This window comes from Syngnathus typhle, linkage group LG12 (assembly GCF_033458585.1).
Source record: "Syngnathus typhle isolate RoL2023-S1 ecotype Sweden linkage group LG12, RoL_Styp_1.0, whole genome shotgun sequence".
Taxonomy (NCBI): Eukaryota; Metazoa; Chordata; class Actinopteri; order Syngnathiformes; family Syngnathidae; genus Syngnathus; species Syngnathus typhle.
The window spans coordinates 13381653-13401641 of NC_083749.1; the positions used below are offsets into that span (position 1 = coordinate 13381653).

General features: G+C 41.9%; 1 protein-coding gene across 4 annotated transcripts in view; it reads left to right on the plus strand.

Annotated features, from left to right (window-relative positions):
* Nucleotides 1–19495, plus strand: part of LOC133163615 (multiple epidermal growth factor-like domains protein 10) — a 97195-nt gene extending 77700 nt beyond the window's left edge. Inside the window, exons 14-22 of one of the 4 annotated variants that reach the window (XM_061293675.1) lie at nucleotides 60–206; nucleotides 8515–8643; nucleotides 11356–11405; nucleotides 11496–11580; nucleotides 13024–13130; nucleotides 13217–13334; nucleotides 14574–14618; nucleotides 15190–15405; nucleotides 18367–19495. In XM_061293675.1, the coding sequence (XP_061149659.1) occupies nucleotides 60–206; nucleotides 8515–8643; nucleotides 11356–11405; nucleotides 11496–11580; nucleotides 13024–13130; nucleotides 13217–13334; nucleotides 14574–14618; nucleotides 15190–15405; nucleotides 18367–18533 (1064 nt within the window). In that variant the 3' untranslated portion in view covers nucleotides 18534–19495. Of the gene's footprint in view, nucleotides 1–59; nucleotides 207–8514; nucleotides 8644–11355; nucleotides 11581–13023; nucleotides 13131–13216; nucleotides 13335–14573; nucleotides 14619–15189; nucleotides 15406–18366 lie in introns of all 4 variants that reach the window. The other 3 variants (XM_061293677.1, XM_061293674.1, XM_061293676.1) reach the window with 3 other exon arrangements.
* Nucleotides 19496–19989: the final 494 nt, after the last annotated feature.

Sequence of the window (19989 nt, forward strand, 5' to 3'; positions counted from 1 at the left end):
TCTGTGTGTGTGCGTGCGTGCACGTGTGTGCGCGTGTGTGTGGACACGTGTATGTACAGGTATCCACTGTGACAGCGTATGTGCAGAGGGCCACTGGGGCCCAAACTGCTCCCTAGCCTGCAACTGTAAGAACGGGGCCTCCTGCTCTCCTGATGAAGGGACATGTGAGTGTGCACCAGGATACAGAGGCAGCACCTGTCAGAGAAGTAAGTGATGATGTTTTGATGAAGTGATTTATTTCAAAATCAGACGCTGTACTAGCGATACACTGTGCACGTAGTGATGTTTTGAAAGCACAGTAACAGAGATCTCCAGCATGTAACATAGCAAAAACGATGACACTAAGTTGGAGATACTTAAACAGATTCCTTTAAGGTCAGAGATGCCAGTGAACTTCTAAGTTGGAGATACTTAAACAGATCCTTTAAAGGTCAGAGATGCCAGTGAATGTCTTGTTAATATTTCCATCCATCTATTTTCTCATCCGCTCTTTCTATCCTTATGAGGGTCGCATGCATGCTGGAGCTTCTGCCAGCAGTCTTTTCAAGTCAAGTCAAGTCAAGTTTATTTGTATAGCCCTAAATCACAAGCAGTCTCAAAGGGCTTCACATAGACAAACAATTGACAATTATTCTCAAAGCATCCCGTGATCTCCCGAAAGAGCAAGGAAAAACTAAAAAAAACCCTACCAGGGGAAAAATGAGAAATCAATGAAAAAGTGGATGTCCAAGTCAAAGCGAAGAGCTGCCGGGGGTGCCCTCGATTGTCCTGGGAGTGTCTTCGAGGAGGGTAAGCTGCAGTTCCCTCATCCTGAATTGGTCCACGAGAATCCAGATAGCCGCTGTCAGCTTGAGTGTCACCTAACCACCTCCCCAGTCGGGGAGGGGGGCTGGGGAGAAACAAAACAAACTCCAGCCGAATCGGCCACTACAGGTTAATTAAAGGCCATATCATAGAAATGTGTCTTTAAACGTGTCTTAAATGTTTCTACTGAGGTACCAGTTCTAATATGTATTGGTAGGGCATTCCAAAGCTCTGGAGCCCGAATATAAAATTCTCTAGACCCTGCAGACATTTTCTTGGCCCTCGGTGTCACTAAAAGACTAGCGTTTTGCGAACGAAAGTTACGAAACGGAACATAAGGAACAACTAGGTCGACGAGATATGAAGGCGCTAAGCCATGCAATGATTTATAGGTTAATACAAGAACCTTGAAGTCACATCTTAAATGGACCGGGAGCCAATGTAAGTTGGCTAATATTGGGGTAATGTGATCAAATTTTCTTGTCCGTGAGAGCAGCCTTGCAGCAGCATTTTGTACTAACTGTAGACTTTTGATTCTGGATTTAGGAAGACCAGAGAATAATGCATTACAGTAGTCCAGGCGCGACGTGATGAACGCATGTATAATAGTTTCCGCATCACCGGTCGAGAGGATTGGACGAATCTTAACAATATTACAAAGGTGAAAAAACGCAATTCTGGTTATGTTCTTAATGTGCTTTTGAAAGGAGAGCGTTTGGTCAAATATTAGCCCGAGATTAGTTACAGTATCGCTCTGAGTGATATCTATAGTTATAGTGGTTTCCTTAAATAAGTGTTGATAACGATCTGGACCAATTATCAACATCTCAGTTTTATCTGTGTTAAGACAAAGGAAGTTGAGAGACATCAATTGCTTGATCTCAAGGCACGCCTCAAGATTAGAACAGTCCCGCGGATCTGTCATCGATAACGGCATATATAATTGGGTGTCATCCGCGTAACATTGAAAACTAATATTATATTTACGTATTATGTCCCCAAGTGGAATCATATAAATATTACCGTTTTTTTTCGTGTATAATGCGCCCCCATGTATAATACGCACCCTAAAAATGGCATGTTGATGCTGGAAAATAGCCTGTACCCATGTATAATACGCACCCAATTTAAAAAAAAAATTTTATTTTAAATATATATATATATATATTTTTTTTAAGTCCCAATGATCGTCACACACGCAGGGAGGCAATGGGTCCCATTTTTATAGTCTTTGGTATTGTCTTAACTAGGCTGGATGTAATTTTTTTTGTTGGCGTTGATTTCTCCGACTGCCCATAAAGGCACCACCGCGATCAGTGCGGACGTGAAAAAGGCGGCTCTGTATGGGAGAGACGTTGAAGACGAATAAAAACACCCTTGGAAACCAAAACTTGCCCCTCGTCGTGATTCGGAGCCGCAACAAATGTTTCGGATTTGTGTAGGGTACATTGTGACAGCAAACGAGCAGGTGATCGAGCAAGCGTCTGATACGTCTTTTTGTTCCACGTCTTTGTCGGTCAGTCCTGTTGTTGGTTTTGTTGTACCATGATTTACCAAATAATTTTTTTTTTTTTTTTTAAATTGTACCCATGTATAATGCGCACCCCAGATTTTAGGACAATAAATTAGCAAAATTTCGCGCATTATACACGGAAAAAAACGGTAAATAGAATTGGTCCAAGTACCGATCCCTGTGGGACACCACACGTAACATTATAGAGCTCAGAGGACGTATTGCCATGGACCAGTCGGTGTGTCCTGTCTGATAGATACTAGGAATAGAACCAGCCTAGTGCTGACCCTGAAATACCAACACAACTTTTAAGACGCTCTAATAAAACATCGACGTCTACAGTGTCGAAGGCAGCACTAAGATCGAGTAGTAACAATACCGATGAAGTGTTTGAATCCATAGCTATTAGTCACTTTAGCTCTCAGTGGAATGATTAGCTCTAAAACCAGACTGAAAAGATTCATATCGATTATTGGCGACCATGTAATCAATAAGCTGCTGCACTACTACTTTTTCAAGAAGTTTTGCTATGAATGGGAGGTTTGGAACTGGCCTATAATTACTGAAACAGTCCGGGTCGAGATTTGGTCGCTTAAGTAACGGTTTAATGATAGCGGTTTTAAAGGCTGTTGGCACTATCCCAGAGGAGACAGACGGATTGATTATATTTAAGATGGACGGTCCTAAAATTTGAAATAATTCTTTAAGTAGTTTGGCTGGAAGCGGGTCGAGTAAACATATTGTTTGTTTAGCCGCACTAACCAATTGTGTAAGCCTTTCAAGGGACACGGTTTTAAAATTTGAGAGGGTTATTGCATGATCGTCAGCGCTGGTAATCGGTGGCCTCGACTGAGCGATTGCCTGCTATAATTCTGATTGCTTTCTTGTCTTTTACAAAGAACTAAAATTTCAAATTTTATTAAGTAATGATCAGACAAAACAGTAGTGTATGGCAGTACTGTTATATTTGAGGTTGCCAGTCCTCGGGATAATACCAGATCTAAGGTATTTCCATTCTTATGCGTTGCTGCCTGTACGGCTTGCGTAAAATCAAACGTATCAGTTAAAGTCTGAAACGCTGAAGTAAGTGGCTCTGACGGTAAATTCATGTGGATATTGAAATCGCCAGGGTGGCTCGGTAGTGCACTGGTTAGCACGTCAACCTCACAGTTAGGAGAGTGCCGGTTCGATTCTACCTCCAACCTTCCCTTTGTGGAGTTTGCATGTTCTCCCCGTGCCCGCGTGGGTTTTCTCCGGGCATTCCGGTTTCCTCCCACATCCCCCAAAACGTGCTTGGTAGGCCAATTGAGGACTCCAAATTGCCCGTGAGTGAAAGTGCGGATGGTTGTTCGTCTCTGTGTGCCCTGCGATCAGGTGGCAACCGGTTCAGGGTGTCCCCCGCCTCCTGCCCGATGACTGCTGGGATAGGCTCCAACACGCCCGTGACCGCCGTGGGGACAAGCGGTATGGAAAACGGATGGACGGATTGAAATCGCCCATGATTATTATATTATCCACATTTGTCACTAGATCAGCCACGAATGCTGAAAATTCATCCAGGAAGCCAGAGCAAGCCCCGGGTGGACGGTAAATAACAGCAAGATAAAATGACGGTAAAGCGGTGGATCGGACAGTGAGAACTTCAAATGTTTTAAATACGTTAATCGAACGAGGCCTAAATCTAAGATCGGAATTTGAGATGAGGGCGACACCCCCACCCTTTTTTCGAGGACGCGCCACATACGAGGTCACAAAATTTGCAGGCGAGGCCTCGTTAAGCGGCAGCAGTTCATTAGGTTTTAACCAGGTCTCGCAAAGATCAAAAACTTTTAGATTATGTTCCGTGATGAGGTCATTAACGAGAACTGCTTTCGTATTCATAAAACCGAGTTTAAGTGTAATCGGTCGATCAGTGTTCCTATCTATCGAAGGATTTTTAAACGAAATACGAGTAAGATTGTGTTCTCTAGGCCTGACATCACTTCTGAAATGTTTATTAGCGCGGTGGGACGGTACGACCGTGGGAATTCGATAGTAAATAGTTGGTACACATGTAATATTATCTGAAACAGGCACCGTTTCTTCAGCGATACCGGTCGGGGTGGAGTGATTGGATTTGTCTACTACCTTAGTAGAAAGTGTGTTCGCGTGTACTGTAGCACTATTCAAACTGTGACGCTGTAGTCTACACAAGGAGCTATGTGCATGCTGGAAGTCTAGCCTAGCGCTAGTTAACTTTAACTTAACAGACTCCAAACCCATCCTAACAGGTGGTCTAGTCACCTGTGCCCCGGCCTGCTCTAAAGTGACCTGTCATGAGTGGCTCAAAGAAAGAGTGAAGGCCCCTTCATGGTTAGGATGAAGGCCGTCCTTCCTCAGCAGGTCGGGGCGGCCCCAGAAGGAGGACCAGTTATCTATAAAATACAGTCCCTGCTTTTTACAGAACCCAGCCATCCATCGATTAAGGGAGACTAGTTGACTAAACTTCTCACCAGTGCCTCTCCCAGGCAAGGGGCCAGAGACAAATACTCGATGCCGACTCATCTTTCTGGTGAGATCACAAGTCCTCGCTATGTTTTTCTTTGTGATCTCTGATTGCCTCATCCTAACATCATTGGCGCCGACGTGTATCACTATGTCTGAGTAGCTCGTGTTGTTGGAACTATGCTGTTGACTAGGCCTAAGATTAGCTTCTATGTCGGGTGCTCTGCTCCCAGGAATACACATTACCGTGGCTGGATTTTTAAGCGTGATATTTCGGGTGATGGAGTCACCTATGACCAAGGTGCGAGGGCCAGTAGACCGAGATGACTTTGGACGGCTATACGTCTTACCTGGCTCATCGCGATTAGCAAGCCGCTTGGGGCTAATGCTAACTGGGCTAGAGGGCTGACTACAGTCCGCGTCATTTTACAGGATTGCCTCAACTCTAATCATGCCTCCAAAGGAAGCAAGTGGGAGCAGTAAAGCCGTCCTAAAACACAAAGACGCTCCTAAAGCAATGCGACAGTGAGCGCCCGGCGCGCTGCGGTTGCGCGATCGGACCAAATTAAGCTCCCTGCATACTGAGGTTCACTTAAATTTTGGAAAATCCATTTGGACTTTGAAAATATTTTCTAAATTTTAGCGACCGCTCTGTCACAATAATGCATATGTGTCAAACTCAAGGCCCGCGGGCCACATCCGGCCCGGCATGCAATTATATCCGGCCCGCGAGATCATTTTATATTATTGTTACTAATGGCCCGACGATATGAAGCGATGATAATAAACTACAGATCCCATAATGCAGTGCAGCGAAAGCACTGCATTATGGGAGCGTTTCTCCGCGCCAATCAGGTCAAGTGCTTGTTGCTGCAAGTTATTGCGAAGCTAGCCCCTCATGATGCCGAAGAGAAAAGTTGATGCTGAAAACAGACCCTTTAAAAACCAATGGGAGGTTGAGTACATGTTTACTGACATTGCCGGTAAGCCCGTTTGTCTCTTTTGTAGCGCTAACGTGGCTGTATTGAAAGAGTTTAATCTAAGACGGCACTATGAAACAAAACATCTGGATAATCTGAAAGACCTGAATGCAGAGCAGAAGATACAAAGGTAGAAGAGTTAAAGAAGAAGCTGACATTCCAGCAGACGTTTTTCACCCGTACAAAATCACAAAGTGAAGCTGCTGTGAAAGCGAGTTTGATCGTGGCAGAGGAGATCGCCAAAGCAGGCCGGCCATTCACAGAGGGAGAATTTCTGAAGAGCTGCATGGTCAAGGTGTGCGACATCACATGTCCAGACAAAAAGCAGATGCTGACAAATGTAAGCCTGAGTAGAAATACGGTTGCTGATCGAGTTTGTGAGATGGCCACTGATTTAAGAACACAGTTGAGTAAAAGAAGCAAAGACTTTATTGCATACTCTCTTGCTGTGGATGAAAGTACTGACATGACTGACACTGCAGAGCGAGCCATCTTCATCCGTGGGGTGGACTCCGATTTGCGTGTTATTGAGGAAATATTGGACATTAAACCGATGCACGGAACAACGACCGGAAAGGACATTTTTGAAAACATATGTCAAAGTGTAACCGACATGAAACTGCCCTGGGACAAACTTATTGGTCTTACAACTGATGGAGCACCGGCTATGTGCGGTGAGAAAAGTGGACTAGTAGGAAGGATGCGAGAAAAGATGCAGGAGAACTGTACTGGTGAGTTAACAGGGCTCGAAGCTTATTTTTTGCCCAAGTTGCCCTCGGGCAAGTTGGAGAAAATTTTACTTGCCCGAAACAAAATTTTACTTGCCCAAATTTTTTTGGAGTGGATTTTTACTTGCTCGACACATTTTTGCAATAAAAAAGACAACACTATAAGTTTTGCCTTCATATGTTTTTATTCCATCATATTGTGCCTGCAGCCTGTTTTAATACAGTGTAGAACTTTTGATGCAATTAAACCACACTAGTCTACTGTAGTACCAAAATCCAACCGGAAACAAGCTCTGCTGGTGCGCAGGCGCAGAAGAGCCAGGGACGGGTGAGGGAGCATGCATTTAATTACGAAGCGCTTTGCCGTTATCAATGTATTGCAGACTTACACGAGAAACTAACCGCTCCCTAGAAAACAAAATGTCGGACCAGAAGCGGCAGAAGTTGCGAGAAATTATGCACAAAATCGTCTTTTTACAGCTTGAAAACATGGTATTATGGCAGGGCAAGTTCGGGCAAGTGAGGAAAAATTCTACTTGCCCGTCTGCCATCGCTACTTGCCCCGGGCAATCGGGCAATCGTTAGTTTCGAGCCCTGGTTAACAACATACCACTGCATCATACACCAGGAAGCACTGTGTGGCAAAGTCCTGAAGATGGACCATGTAATGAGCACTGTAACGCAAACATGGTAGCACATATCTGTGTGAGAAGCTGTTCTCAGTGATGAAGACAAACAAAACAGCACACAGGAGTCGTCTCACTGATGAGCACCTTCAGTCCATCCTGAGAGTCTCCACAACACGGGACCTCACACCAAACATAAACCAACTTGTTGCCAAAAAAATATGCCAATCATCCGGCTCTGAAAAAATGGCATAAGAGCAAAGAAAACTGAATGTTTTGATTTATTATTTGTTATTGCTGAAAAGCACAAATAGTTTTTATATTTCCAGGTTTTGTTTTGTTTTGCAGCATGTTCATATTTCTATCTTGTATAATTTTGACAGGAGATATTTTTATGGAGAGTAAAATCATTTGGGATATTTAAAATTTTGTTTTTTTATTTAAAATGACATAAAAGCAAAGAAAATCAAACGTTTTGATTTATTAATTTAATGTTTACTTGAAGTACAAGCACTGTCACCATTTTAATTTATTTTTCAGGCGTTTTCTTTTGCAGCATGTTCCAATTTCTAACTTGTATAATTTTAACTGGATATATTTTTATGGAGATCAAGGTATTTTAAGTTATTTAAAGTTTAAGTTTATTTATTCCAGAATAACATTCCTGTCCGTTTGTATTTATATTTATGTTAAAAGTTAGTTTTAGTGTGTTCGGCCCGCGACCTGAAGTGTGTTTTGAATTTTAGCCCCCTGTGCAATTGAGTTTGACACCCCTGCAATAATGCGACCAGCGCGATGCAGTTGCGCGGTCGACGACGCGCTATGGTTGCGCGTTCGGCAGTGCTCTGCAATTGCGCGATCGGACAAAAATGCGCAAATGAAAGAATGCTTAAAAAAGGCGGGGGTTTTTTGCTTGGAATTTTATTTTCATTATTTGTAATGGGAAAACATGATTCGGAATTCGAACGATTCACTTCTCGAACAGCCTTCAGGAACGTTTGTGGTCGAAAACCGAGGCTCCACTGTAGTATGAGATTGAACGGTATAATGTTTCTTTGATTGGCAACCAGTCCAGGGTAAGACTATGGGGCAACTTTTGCCCAAATTCAGATGGCAAAGGATCCAGCGCCCTGCGACCCTGAGCAGTATAACCAATACAAACATTTGGACAAATGATTGGATTTTTACTTACTGAATTGAACATCAACAGAAAGATTTGTGACTTTTATCCTCCTATTAGGTATGATTAGTTCATTTGTTTACCTTGTCTTTTTTAACTGGGTTTGGGACCGGTTCTTGAAGTAGCCTACTGAGGCCACGAATTGAAATCCTGATGTGATGAATATGCGCTTACATGTGCGTGTTACTTGTTATTATAGCGTGTCCTCCTGGTTCATATGGTTATGGCTGCCGGCAGTTGTGTGACTGTCTCAATAACTCCACCTGTGATCACATCACTGGTACATGCTACTGTCACGACGGCTGGAAGGGAGCCCGCTGTGACCAAGGTGAGGACGTAACGTAGACTTGTGTGCATACGTATATGATTCTATTGAACACCGTGATATTAATTGAATACTGTATGTCTACACCAGGGGTGGGCAAACTACGGCCCGCGGGCCACATACGGCCCGTTGGGCTTTTTAATCCGGCCCGCCGAACTTGTCCAAATTATAGTAAAAACCTCCTTAATTTTCCCCTTTCCCTGCAATACCCACGTTCCCCAAAAGATGGCGCACTTAAAACACATTGACCGTTGTTGGAGTGTCGCGTGTTTCTCTTTATTTCACTTTAATTTTCACTTCGTTTCATGTCACCATTTGAGCCCTTCTGTGAAAATGAGTGGACCAAAGAGAAGGAAAGTGGACAGTGAATGCCGAGTTTTTAATAAGGAGTGGACAACAAAATACTTCTTCACCGAAGTCCGATCAACGGCTGTATGTCTGATATGCCGAGAAGCTGTTGCGGTTTTCAAAGAGTACAATATCAGCCGTCACTTTGCCACGAAGCATACAAACTATGCTAGCAAGCAGTCAACACAAGAACGGGCGGCTACTGCTCAAAGGTTGGCAGCTAATTTACATAGTCAACAGAACTTTTTTCACAGGAAAACTACAATTCAAGAGTCAAGTACCAAGGCTAGTTATTTGCTGGCATTCAAATTAGCAAAGGCTAGCAAGCCTTTCTCCGAAGGCGAGTTTTTGAAAGAGTGCATGGTAGAGACAGCAGGTCTCTTGTGTCCGGAAAGCAAAGCCAAGTTTGAAAAAATCAGTTTAGCACGCAGGACAGTGACTCGCCGCGTGGAACTGATTGACGCAGATATAGTGAGCGAGTTAAACAAAAAGGCAGAGTCCTTTAAGTTATATTCACTAGCACTGGATGATAGTAACGACATAAAAGACACTGCTCAGCTCCTAATTTTTATACGAGGGATTAACGACAGTTTTGAGATAACGGAGGAGCTTTTGAGCATGGAATCACTGAAAGGGAAAACGCGAGGAGAGGACTTATATGAACAGGTGTCAGCTGTCATCGAGAGAATGAAGCTACCTTGGAGTAAACTTGCTAATGTCACTACGGATGGATCGCCAAATTTAACTGGAAAAAACGTCGGGCTGCTGAAAAGAATCCAGGATAAAGTGAAAGAAGAAAACCCTGACCAGGATGTTATTTTTCTTCACTGCATCATTCATCAGGAGTCTCTGTGTAAGTCTGTATTGCAGCTTAATCACGTCGTGGATCCAGTTGTAAAACTTGTTAACTTTATACGAGCAAGGGGACTTAATCATCGTCAGTTCATTACGTTCCTGGAAGAAACTGATGCGGATCACCAGGACCTACTTTACCACTCTCGCGTCCGCTGGTTAAGTTTGGGGAAAGTGTTTCAACGAATCTGGGAGCTCAAAGAGGAGATTCACTCATTTTTGTTGTTAATGGGAAAACCCGACGAATTCCCCGAGCTGAGCGACACAAACTGGCTTTGTGACTTTGCATTTGCTGTGGACATATTTTCACACATGAATGAGCTGAACGTGAAGCTACAGGGGAAAGATCAGTTTGTGCACGACATGTACACAAATGTGAGAGCCTTCAAATCCAAGCTGGGGTTATTCTCCAGGCAAATGTCAAACAAATCTTTCGCACATTTCCCCACACTAGCCGTGCAGAAAGAGGCCGCCCGCAATGCGAAGAAATACTGCAAATCACTGGACGACCTGCACAGAGAATTTTGCCGTCGGTTCTGTGATTTTGAAAAAATTGACAAGTCACTTCAACTGGTGTCCTGTCCCCTGTCACAAGACCCCGAATCAGCACCGCAGGAGCTGCAATTGGAACTGATCGATCTTCAGTCTGACTCCGTCTCAAAGGAGAAGTTCAAGTCTCTTAAACTGGATGACTTTTATGCTTCACTTAACGAGACCATGTTTCCAAACCTTCGAAAGACTGCACAGAAGATGCTGGTGTTGTTTGGCTCGACCTACGTGTGTGAGCAGACGTTTAGCGTCATGAAAATCAACAAAGCTCATCACAGATCCAAGTTAACAGACCAACACCTCAGATCTGTCCTGAGAATTGCCACAACAAAACTAACTCCAGACTTTGATGCACTGGCAAAAAATGGAGACCAACAGCACTGTTCCCACTGAAATTGGTGAGTTTTTCTGCTGTGTTATGAAAAACGAGTTTGCAGAGTTTGATTTTGCGGAGTTTAACACAAGTAGATTTTATTGAGCTTGAGTATATCGTTGTGTAATAATATGTTTTGAATGTTGAAAGTGATAATAAATGTTGATTTATTTAACTTTGCACCTTCGATTGAAACTTATTAAAAACAGATGCAATCTTGATAAATCACAGTGCGTATGCTATTTTAATCTATTTACATTTTCTCCTCCCAGTATCATGCAAAATAGTATGTAAACGCTATGTCTTGCATATTGCTTGAGACAAACTTATTAACTGATAAGGGCTATTTTAATATTTGAAAGATAGTTAATAAATTGGGTTGTAGTGTTCTTACTGTGCTATGAGGTTTGCATACACTACATGTAATGCTTTAGTATATCCGGCCCAAACACTCCATCCAAATGCTCCTGGCCCGGCCCCCCAGTCAAATTTTAGAACCCAATGTGGCCCGCGAGCCAAAAAGTTTGCCCACCCCTGGTCTACACACACAAGAAGCTTAACATTGATACTGCTTTCTCATCTCCTATCTGTAGCTGGTGTTGTCGTTGACAGCCTCAACACCTTCACCAGTGCTGCAGTGCAGGTGGACACCTATCAAATTGAAGCCATTGCAGGAATTATTGTGCTGGTCCTCCTTGTGCTCTTTCTCCTTCTCCTCTTCATCATCTATAAGAAAAAGCAGAAAGGAAAAGAACCTCCAATGCCAGTAGTGACATACACTCCTGCCATGAGGGTGACCACTGACTATACCACCACAGGTACCATCACATATAGTTTGGACATTCATATAAAAGAGTATGGACTAGATCTGGACCAGTGTTCCCTCTAAGCTGCGCAGCTGCGCAATTGCGCACTGGTCACGCAGTCTCACAAGAAACACAAGAAACTCCATGCTGCGCACAAAATAAAATTCAGCATACACTGATTGATTAATATCTAATATTAGACGTAATCTTTCTTTCTGTGCCTTTTTGTAGTGTAAATCAGTAATTGACAGGTGTGCAGCCAATGATATGATATGGTTCACTTACGCTACACCAGTGCTTCTCAATTATTTTCTGTTACGCCCCCCCTAGCAAGAAGAAAACTATTCGCGCCCCCCCTCTCCACCGTGACTATCCTAACTTGTCTTGTAAGTCGTAAAATGTTGCACTGTCGCAAACGTGACAGAAGTAACAATGAGAGCGCCACTGCCCCCTGCTGTAGTAAAGGCGCAATTACACTTTATTCTAGTACTGCCCAAAAAAAAGCCTGTTCCCCAGGGTCACACGCGCCCCCCCAGGTATAGCACTGCGCCCCCCAAGGGGGGCGCGCCCCACTATTTGAGAAGCACTGCGCTACACAGACAATCATAGGATTGACAGTGCCTGAACATTTGTGCTGCCCATCCGTGCCGCGCAGGTTACTAACGACAGTGCGGCGGCGTCAAGTGATGCAAATGCTACTAAATTAGCTAATCATGGCGAAACAAAGCAGCGACAAATCCATTCACCAAGTCAAAATAATCAAGGGATGCGGCAGTTCTTTTAAGATTGGCTGTCGGAGTGTGTGCAGGTACAAGAGGAAAGGGTGAAACTGGGTGAGATTTTCTATTTTTCTAATGAGAAAGGTCTCCTGCAAAACATGCAGTAAAGCCAAAGTGGCGGGCAAGTTTACGGAGGGAAACATATGGAAGACATGGAAGTAGGACTACATCAAGCATCCCATTCAGCAGAAATGTCATTTGAAACCTGTTGGAATTCTACAAAGACTGAAGATGGGACAGGGGATCGGTACATTATTGCGGGAGAGCGCAAAAGGCCAACAGAAAAGGAATGACGTGTCACAAAAAATTAAATACGAGCAAGTTAAAGTTTTCAATGACAATATATATTTGTTTATTAGTATTTAATTAATTAATTAATTAATTAACACCCCAATTAATTAATTAATTAATTATTAGCTAAACCGTCACCGTCTTCTAATTAATTAATTAATTAATTAATAATATATATTATAATTAATTAATTAATTAATTAATTTTATGTTGCACACAGTGGTCCACAGTGTGCACAGGGAGCTTGTGTGTTTGCACAGATACTTGAAATATTAGAGGGAACACTGATCTGGACTGTTTACTCCTTCTCCAGTCCTTTGTTTTACCAATATAATAGGATGATGATGATGATGAATTAATGATTTCAAAATTTCACTCTTTTCAGAAGCTAATCTACCACGTGATGTGCACCCCAGTAACTACTTCTCCAATCCCAGCTACCACACTTTGACCCAGTACACTACCCCACAACATAACTCTCCATATGGAAAAGTATCTATCTTTTATGTATGCATTTGTACATACTTTGGATAAATGTTGTCACTTTAATTGTATTTATTTGTACTTTGTTGGCCAAGAACAACATATTTATGAAGTTGAAGAATGTGGAAGGACGAAAGAGATATGCTCTTGCTGATGCCACTGGCACATTGCCGGCCGGCTGGAAACAAAGGGACTACTACTTCAATGAACTTGGTGAGCTACAAACTATAAATCGGGTTGGTGGAATTGTTAATTTAAATTGAAAGTGAAAACTATAACCTATAAGTCGGGTTGATGGAATTGTTGATTTAAAATTAAAGTTTCCACTGCATTGCTATGAGATCTGTCTGCTGTATGCACATTTGCTCCATTTTTGCTCCTCTTGTTTATTATGTTATTTGTTTATTTATTATTTACCGTTTTTTTCCGTGTATAGTGCGCCCCCATGTATAATACGCACCCTAAAAATGGCATGCTGATGCTGGAAAAAAGCCTGTACCCATGTATAATATGCACCCAATTTTTATGAATTCTTTTTTATGAAATTTGTTTGTTTTTTTTTAAGTCCCAATGATCGTCACACACGCAGGGAGGCAATGGGTCCCATTTTTATAGTCTTTGGTATGGTCTTAACTAGGCTGGATGTAATTTTTTTTGTTGGCGTTGATTTCTCCGACTGCCCATAAACGCACCACCGCGCTCCGTGCGCGCACGGGAAAGAGGCGTGCGGACGTGAAAAAGGCGGCTTTGTATGGGAGAGACGTTGAAGAGGAATAAAAACACCCTTGGAAACCAAAACTCGGTGATTTCAAGTTTTATTTCGAGACATTTGTCACGTCTCGGTTGTGTCTAGGTTGCCATAGTTTCTGTTCGCGTCGCCCCTCTCTTCCTGTGTCACCTCAATCGACTTAACGTGTTTTGTATTTAAGTCCTGTCTGCCCCTCGCTCACCGTGTGTTACATGTGTTACTGTCATGATGTCTGTTTGCTTTCTGTTCCTGTCTTTGGTAATGTCACCCTGTCTTTTTGTTCCACGACTTTGTCGGTCAGTCCTGTTGTTGGTTTTGTTTTCTAAAAAAAAAAATTAAAAAAATTTTGTACCCATGTATAATGCGCACCCCAGATTTTAGGACAATAAATTCGTTAAATTTTGCGCACTATACACGGAAAAAAACGGTATTCATCACTCTTATTTATTCATTGTTTGTGCCTTCTTGTTTTTGTTTTTTTGTGTTGTTTACTTGTATGTATATTGTGTACTATGTCTTGTCACCATGGGATAGTGGGAACGTAATTTCGATTTCTTTGTGTGTCTTGGCATGTGAAGACATTGACAATAAAGCAGACTGACTTTGACTTTGAGATTGCAAAAACCTGATCACACTGGCGACAAACAATTTAATTTCTTCCATTCACTGACTTTGCTTTCAATTTCTGTATTTCTCCAAACCAGGAGTTTGCGGAGTTGACAGTAGATGCATGGGGAAGTCTTTGCGAGGTAAGTTCTGATGATACACAGTTCAGAATTGACCAATTTTGCCTGTTTACCGTAAATTCCGGACTATAAGCCGCGACTTTTTTCCAAGATTTTGAACCCTGCGGCTTATAGTCAGGTGCGGCTTATATAAGGATTTTTTTCGTGATTTTTGTGATGACTTGATCACTAATATACACTGCGGTATCTTGAAGAAAAAAACAACAACAAAAATACTATTTTGAAACACTACTATGGCTGCTGCTTATTCTGGCTGTGTTGCTTGTGACTATTATGAGCTTTAGTAGGAATGCACGCTAGGTGACCTGCGTCAAAGGACTCTAAACCCTTCGTCACAGGCAATGTTGAGAAAGACATGTTAAAGTATGTTATAAAAACTTTAAAAAGGCTTTCTGTGAACGGTCTTTCTTTGTAAAAAAAACGCGTGTGCACGTGCGGCTTATAGTCCGGTGTGGCTTATATAAGAAAAAAACTAAAATATCCCCCAATTTTAGCTGGTGCGGTTTATAGTCCGGTGCGGCTTATAGTCCGTAATTCAAAATGTTTTTTACAATGGCTCTGTTTCATTGTACAGACCTGGTGAAAGAAGGCATACCATATCATGGAAGCTCCAGCTCCCTGAACAGTTCTGAAAACCCCTACGCCACTATCAAGGACCCTCCAATACTGACAACAAAAAACACTGAATGTGGCTATGTGGAAATGAAGTCACCTGCCAGACGGGATTCACCCTACGCCGAAATCTCTAGTAGCAGCAGTCTGACCAATAACAAGAATGTCTATGAAATTGGTGAGGAGCAAGTGTTGAAAAAATTGTTTTTGATCATTATCATTTCATATATATATATATATATATATATATATATATATATATATATATATATATATATGTATGTGCCCCCTTGAACCTTTCAACATTTCGCGACATTTCAGGCTTCAAACATAAAGATATAAAAGTTAATTTTTTTGTCAAGAATCAACAAGTGGGACACAATCGTGAAGTGGAACAAAATTTATTGGATAATTTAAACTTTTTTAACAAATAAAAAACTGAAAAGTGGGGCGTGCAATATTATTCGGCCCTCTTGCGCTAATACTTTGTAGCGCCACCTTCTGCTGCAATTACAGCTGCAAGTCGCGTGGGGTATGTCAGTATATCAGTTTTGCACATCAAGAGACTGGAATTCTGGCCCATTCTTCCTTGCAAAACAGCTCGAGCTCAGTGAGGTTGGATGGAGAGCGTTTGTGAACAGCAGTCTTCAGCTCTTTCCACAGATTCTCGATTGGATTCAGGTCTGGACTTTGACTTGGCCACTCTAACACCTGGATACTAGGGGTGTAACGATACATCGATACACATCGATTAATCGATATAATGCTCTACGATTTATTGGCATCGATGCTAAACGTAAACATCGATTTATATCGCCGTGTTTGACCTCGGACATTAGACGCGACTTCATTTTGACCGAATAGCTGTTGTACCCGCGAGGCTATTTCATTTCAAAATAGGCTGCTCCGTTAATGTTTCGAGTAAATCTACGGATCGATACTGAAGGGAAACATAGGTAAGGAGTACCAATGCGTTAGATCGAACTTTAGTCAATTCTGATCATTTTATAGGAGATCGTTTGAGAAACACGATTGTTTACACTTTGCTGAGGCTCATGGGAGATTGCGAGCTGTGGCTCATAGGAAATTGCGGATGGCTAATGCTATAACGATAGCTGCTATACGCGCGAGGCTATTTCATGTCAAAATAGGCTGCTCTGTTCATGTTTCGAGTAAATCTACGGATCGATATGGAAGGGAAACATAGGTAAGTAGTACCAATGCGTTAGATCGAACTTTAGTCAGTTCCAATCATTTTATAGGAGATCGCTTGAGAAACGCGATTGTTTACAGAGAGCTCGTTGGTTATTGGCTAGTGGGTGCATACCGCAACCCCAGTCAACCTCAGTTTGTTGCAGTAAAGCTTCTATTTTATGCGCCTTATAGTCCGGTGCGCCTTAAATATGGACAAAGTTTTAAAATGGGCCGTTCATTGAAGGTGCGCCTTATACCCCGGTGCGCCTGATAGGGCGCAAAATACGGTATATATATATATATATGACAAAGGAACACACCAGGCAGGTCCGAGATACTGTTGTGAAGAAGTTTAAAGCCGGATTTGGATACAAAAAGATTTCCCAAGCTTTAAACATCTCAAGGAGCACTGTGCAAGCAATTATATTGAAATGGAAGGAGTATCAGACCACTGCAAATCTACCAAGACCCGGCCGTCCCTCCAAACTTTCATCTCAAACAAGGAGAAGACTGATCAGAGATGCAGCCAAGAGGCCCATGATCACTCTGGATGAACTGCAGATAACTACAGCTGAGGTGGGAGAGTCTGTCCATAGGACAACAATCAGTCGTGCACGCTCTCATCCAACCTCACTGAGCTCGAGCTGTTTTGCAAGGAAGAATGGGCAAGAATTCCAGTCTCTCGATGTGCAAAACTGATAGAGACATACCCCAAGCGACTAGCAACTGTAATTGCACCATAAGGTGGCGCTACAAAGTATAAGCGCAAGGGGGCCGAATAATATTGGACGCCCCACTTTTCAGTTTTTTATTTGTTAAAAAAGTTTAAATTATCCAATAAATTTTGTTCCACTTCACGATTGTGTCCCACTTGTTGATTCTTGACAAAAAATGTAACTTTTTTATCTTTATGTTTGAAGCCTGAAATGTCGCGAAATGTTGAAAGGTTCAATTGGCCGAATGCTTTCGCAAGGCACGTATATATATATATATATATATATAATCTTGAATCTTGAATATACATATCTCCAAGATTTGGAGTGTTGCTCTAAAAATGTATTGCAATACAGTTATTAGTTGCTTGTTAAGAAATGTTGTTATTAATATAATCTAATATAATCTATCATATTATCAAAGTAATTTGAGTAGTTTTAATTACTTTTGGATTACCAAATATGATAATGACAACTAAAAATATGTACGTCACTACTTATTTGGGGGTGGCACAGTGGTGCACTGATTATCACGCCTGCCTCACAGTTAGGAGGGTTTGATTCCACCCTGTGTGGAGTTTGCATGTTCTCCCCATGCCGATGTGAGTTTTCTCCGGGCACTCTGGTTTCCTCCCACATCCCAAAATCATGAATGGTAGGGCACTTGAATACCCCAAATTTCCCCTAGGTATGAGTACGAGTGCGGATGGTTGTTCGTCTCTATGTGCCTTGCGATTGGCTGGCAACCGATTCAGGGTGTCCCCCGCCTACTGCCCGATGACTGCTAGGATAGGCTCCAGCACACTCGCGACCCCTGTGGAGGCAAGCGGTATCGAAAATGGATGGATGGACTATTTATTTGTAAATGGATGGATGGGTGGATGGATGGGTGGATGGATGGATGGATGGATGGATGGATGGATGGACGGACGGACGGACGGACGGACGGATTGCATGACCACATCACTTTGTACTATATTGTATAAACTGTAAGTACATTACACTACTTTTCTTGTCAGGTATATTTTTGATTTGCTTACATTTACTCCAAAGCCTGTACGTACCCCAAACTTTCGCAGTTTTTTGTGATTTTTTTGTGACTTTGGCTCCCTATCAGTTTTGGGTAATAAGAATGATCCTGTCTCTTTTCCCTTTTATGGAGCAGACTAATAATTATTGTAGTAGTTATTCAATAAATGAATGTCACGTAATCTTCTGTGTCTTTCTTTCAGAGCCAACTTTTAGCACTGTTCATGGCACTGGACAAAGTAGCGACTGCATGCAGCCAGGCCAGAACCCATATGATCTACCAAAAAACAGCCACATTCCTTGTCACTATGATGTACTACCAACCCGAGAAAGTCCAACGTCAGACCCAAAGGAGCTGGAGAGTGACTGACAAGAGAGATTCACGGGAGTAATAAGTTTTGTACCTCCACAAGTGGAAGCATCAAAAGTTTGCATTCTTTAATTTTTGTCATATTGTGTTTTCACGCGTTTGTTTTATAATATCTGTAAACATAGTGGGTATACAAAACATAATTTTACAGTTTTTATTTTCAACTGAAATCATCAAGTAAGTCGAATGAAATAATTGTATATGTTTAATATGTAGCACCTCAGACTATTTTATAAAATTGTGTTTCCTGCCGGACACGTCTGTCTAATAGTTGAGAAGTTGCGGTTCACATTCTGAATACACATTATACTTTAATTCAGTGATTCCCAACCGCGTTGCTGTAGCTTATAGTACTTACTGTATGTGTCGTGAAAGCTCATCATCAGTACTGCAGGAAATTTTAAAATGTTGCATTTGTCCAAAAATTGTTAACTCCAAATTTATCATAACAGTGACACTCATAACAATTCAACACTTTTCTATTAGATTGCAGAAGTTAGCCACTTGCTGTGCCTTTCATACAACAGAATATGTAATGGCTTCCTGCAAGTATATTAGGTTTGTTTACTATTAGACAGACACAGATTTCACACTAAACTAAGTAAATCTAGGAGTAAATTGAGACAAGATCATCATTATTTTTGCATGTTTTGTGATATTTGGTTTGTTTGTGCGATATGAGAATTTTGGAATGGATAAAAATGGGTACCTTGGCTCAGTAAAGGTTGGGAAACACTGACTAAATTGAATAAAATAAATTCAGCTATATAAAGAGCGAGAGTTGTTTTCTTCCTATTAGTTTCAATTCACAGTTTAATTAGCAGTTTCAATCAGCAAATAACAAAATGCGTATTACAGGTAATATTTTATTTCACAACACTTTGCCTTGTTCCTTTCGTCTCTGCTGTTCACTTCAAACACGCTCCATACGAACGCAATGCTCTCGTATCAGACGCTTGCTCGATCACCTGCTCGTTTGCTGTCACAATGTACCCTACACAAATCCGAAACATTTGTTGCGGCTCCGAGTCACGACGAGGGGCAAGTTTTGGTTTCCAAGGGTGTTTTTATTCCTCTTCAACGTCTCTCCCATACAGAGCCGCCTTTTTCACGTCTGCACGCCTTTTTCACATGTCCGCACTGATTGCGGTGGTGCCTTTACGGGCAGTCGGAGAAATCAACGCCAACAAAAAAAATTACATCCAGCCTAGTTAAGACCATAGCAAAGACTATAAAAATGGGACCCATTGCCTCCCTGCGTGTGTGACGATCATTGGGACTTAAAAAAAATAAAAATAAAAATAAAAAATAAATAAATAAATTTGGGTGCGTATTATACATGGGTACAGGCTTTTTTCCAGCATCAACATGCCATTTTTAGGGTGCGTATTATACATGGGGGCGCATTACACACGGAAAAAAACGGTAATTTATTGTCCTAAAATCTGGGGTGCAC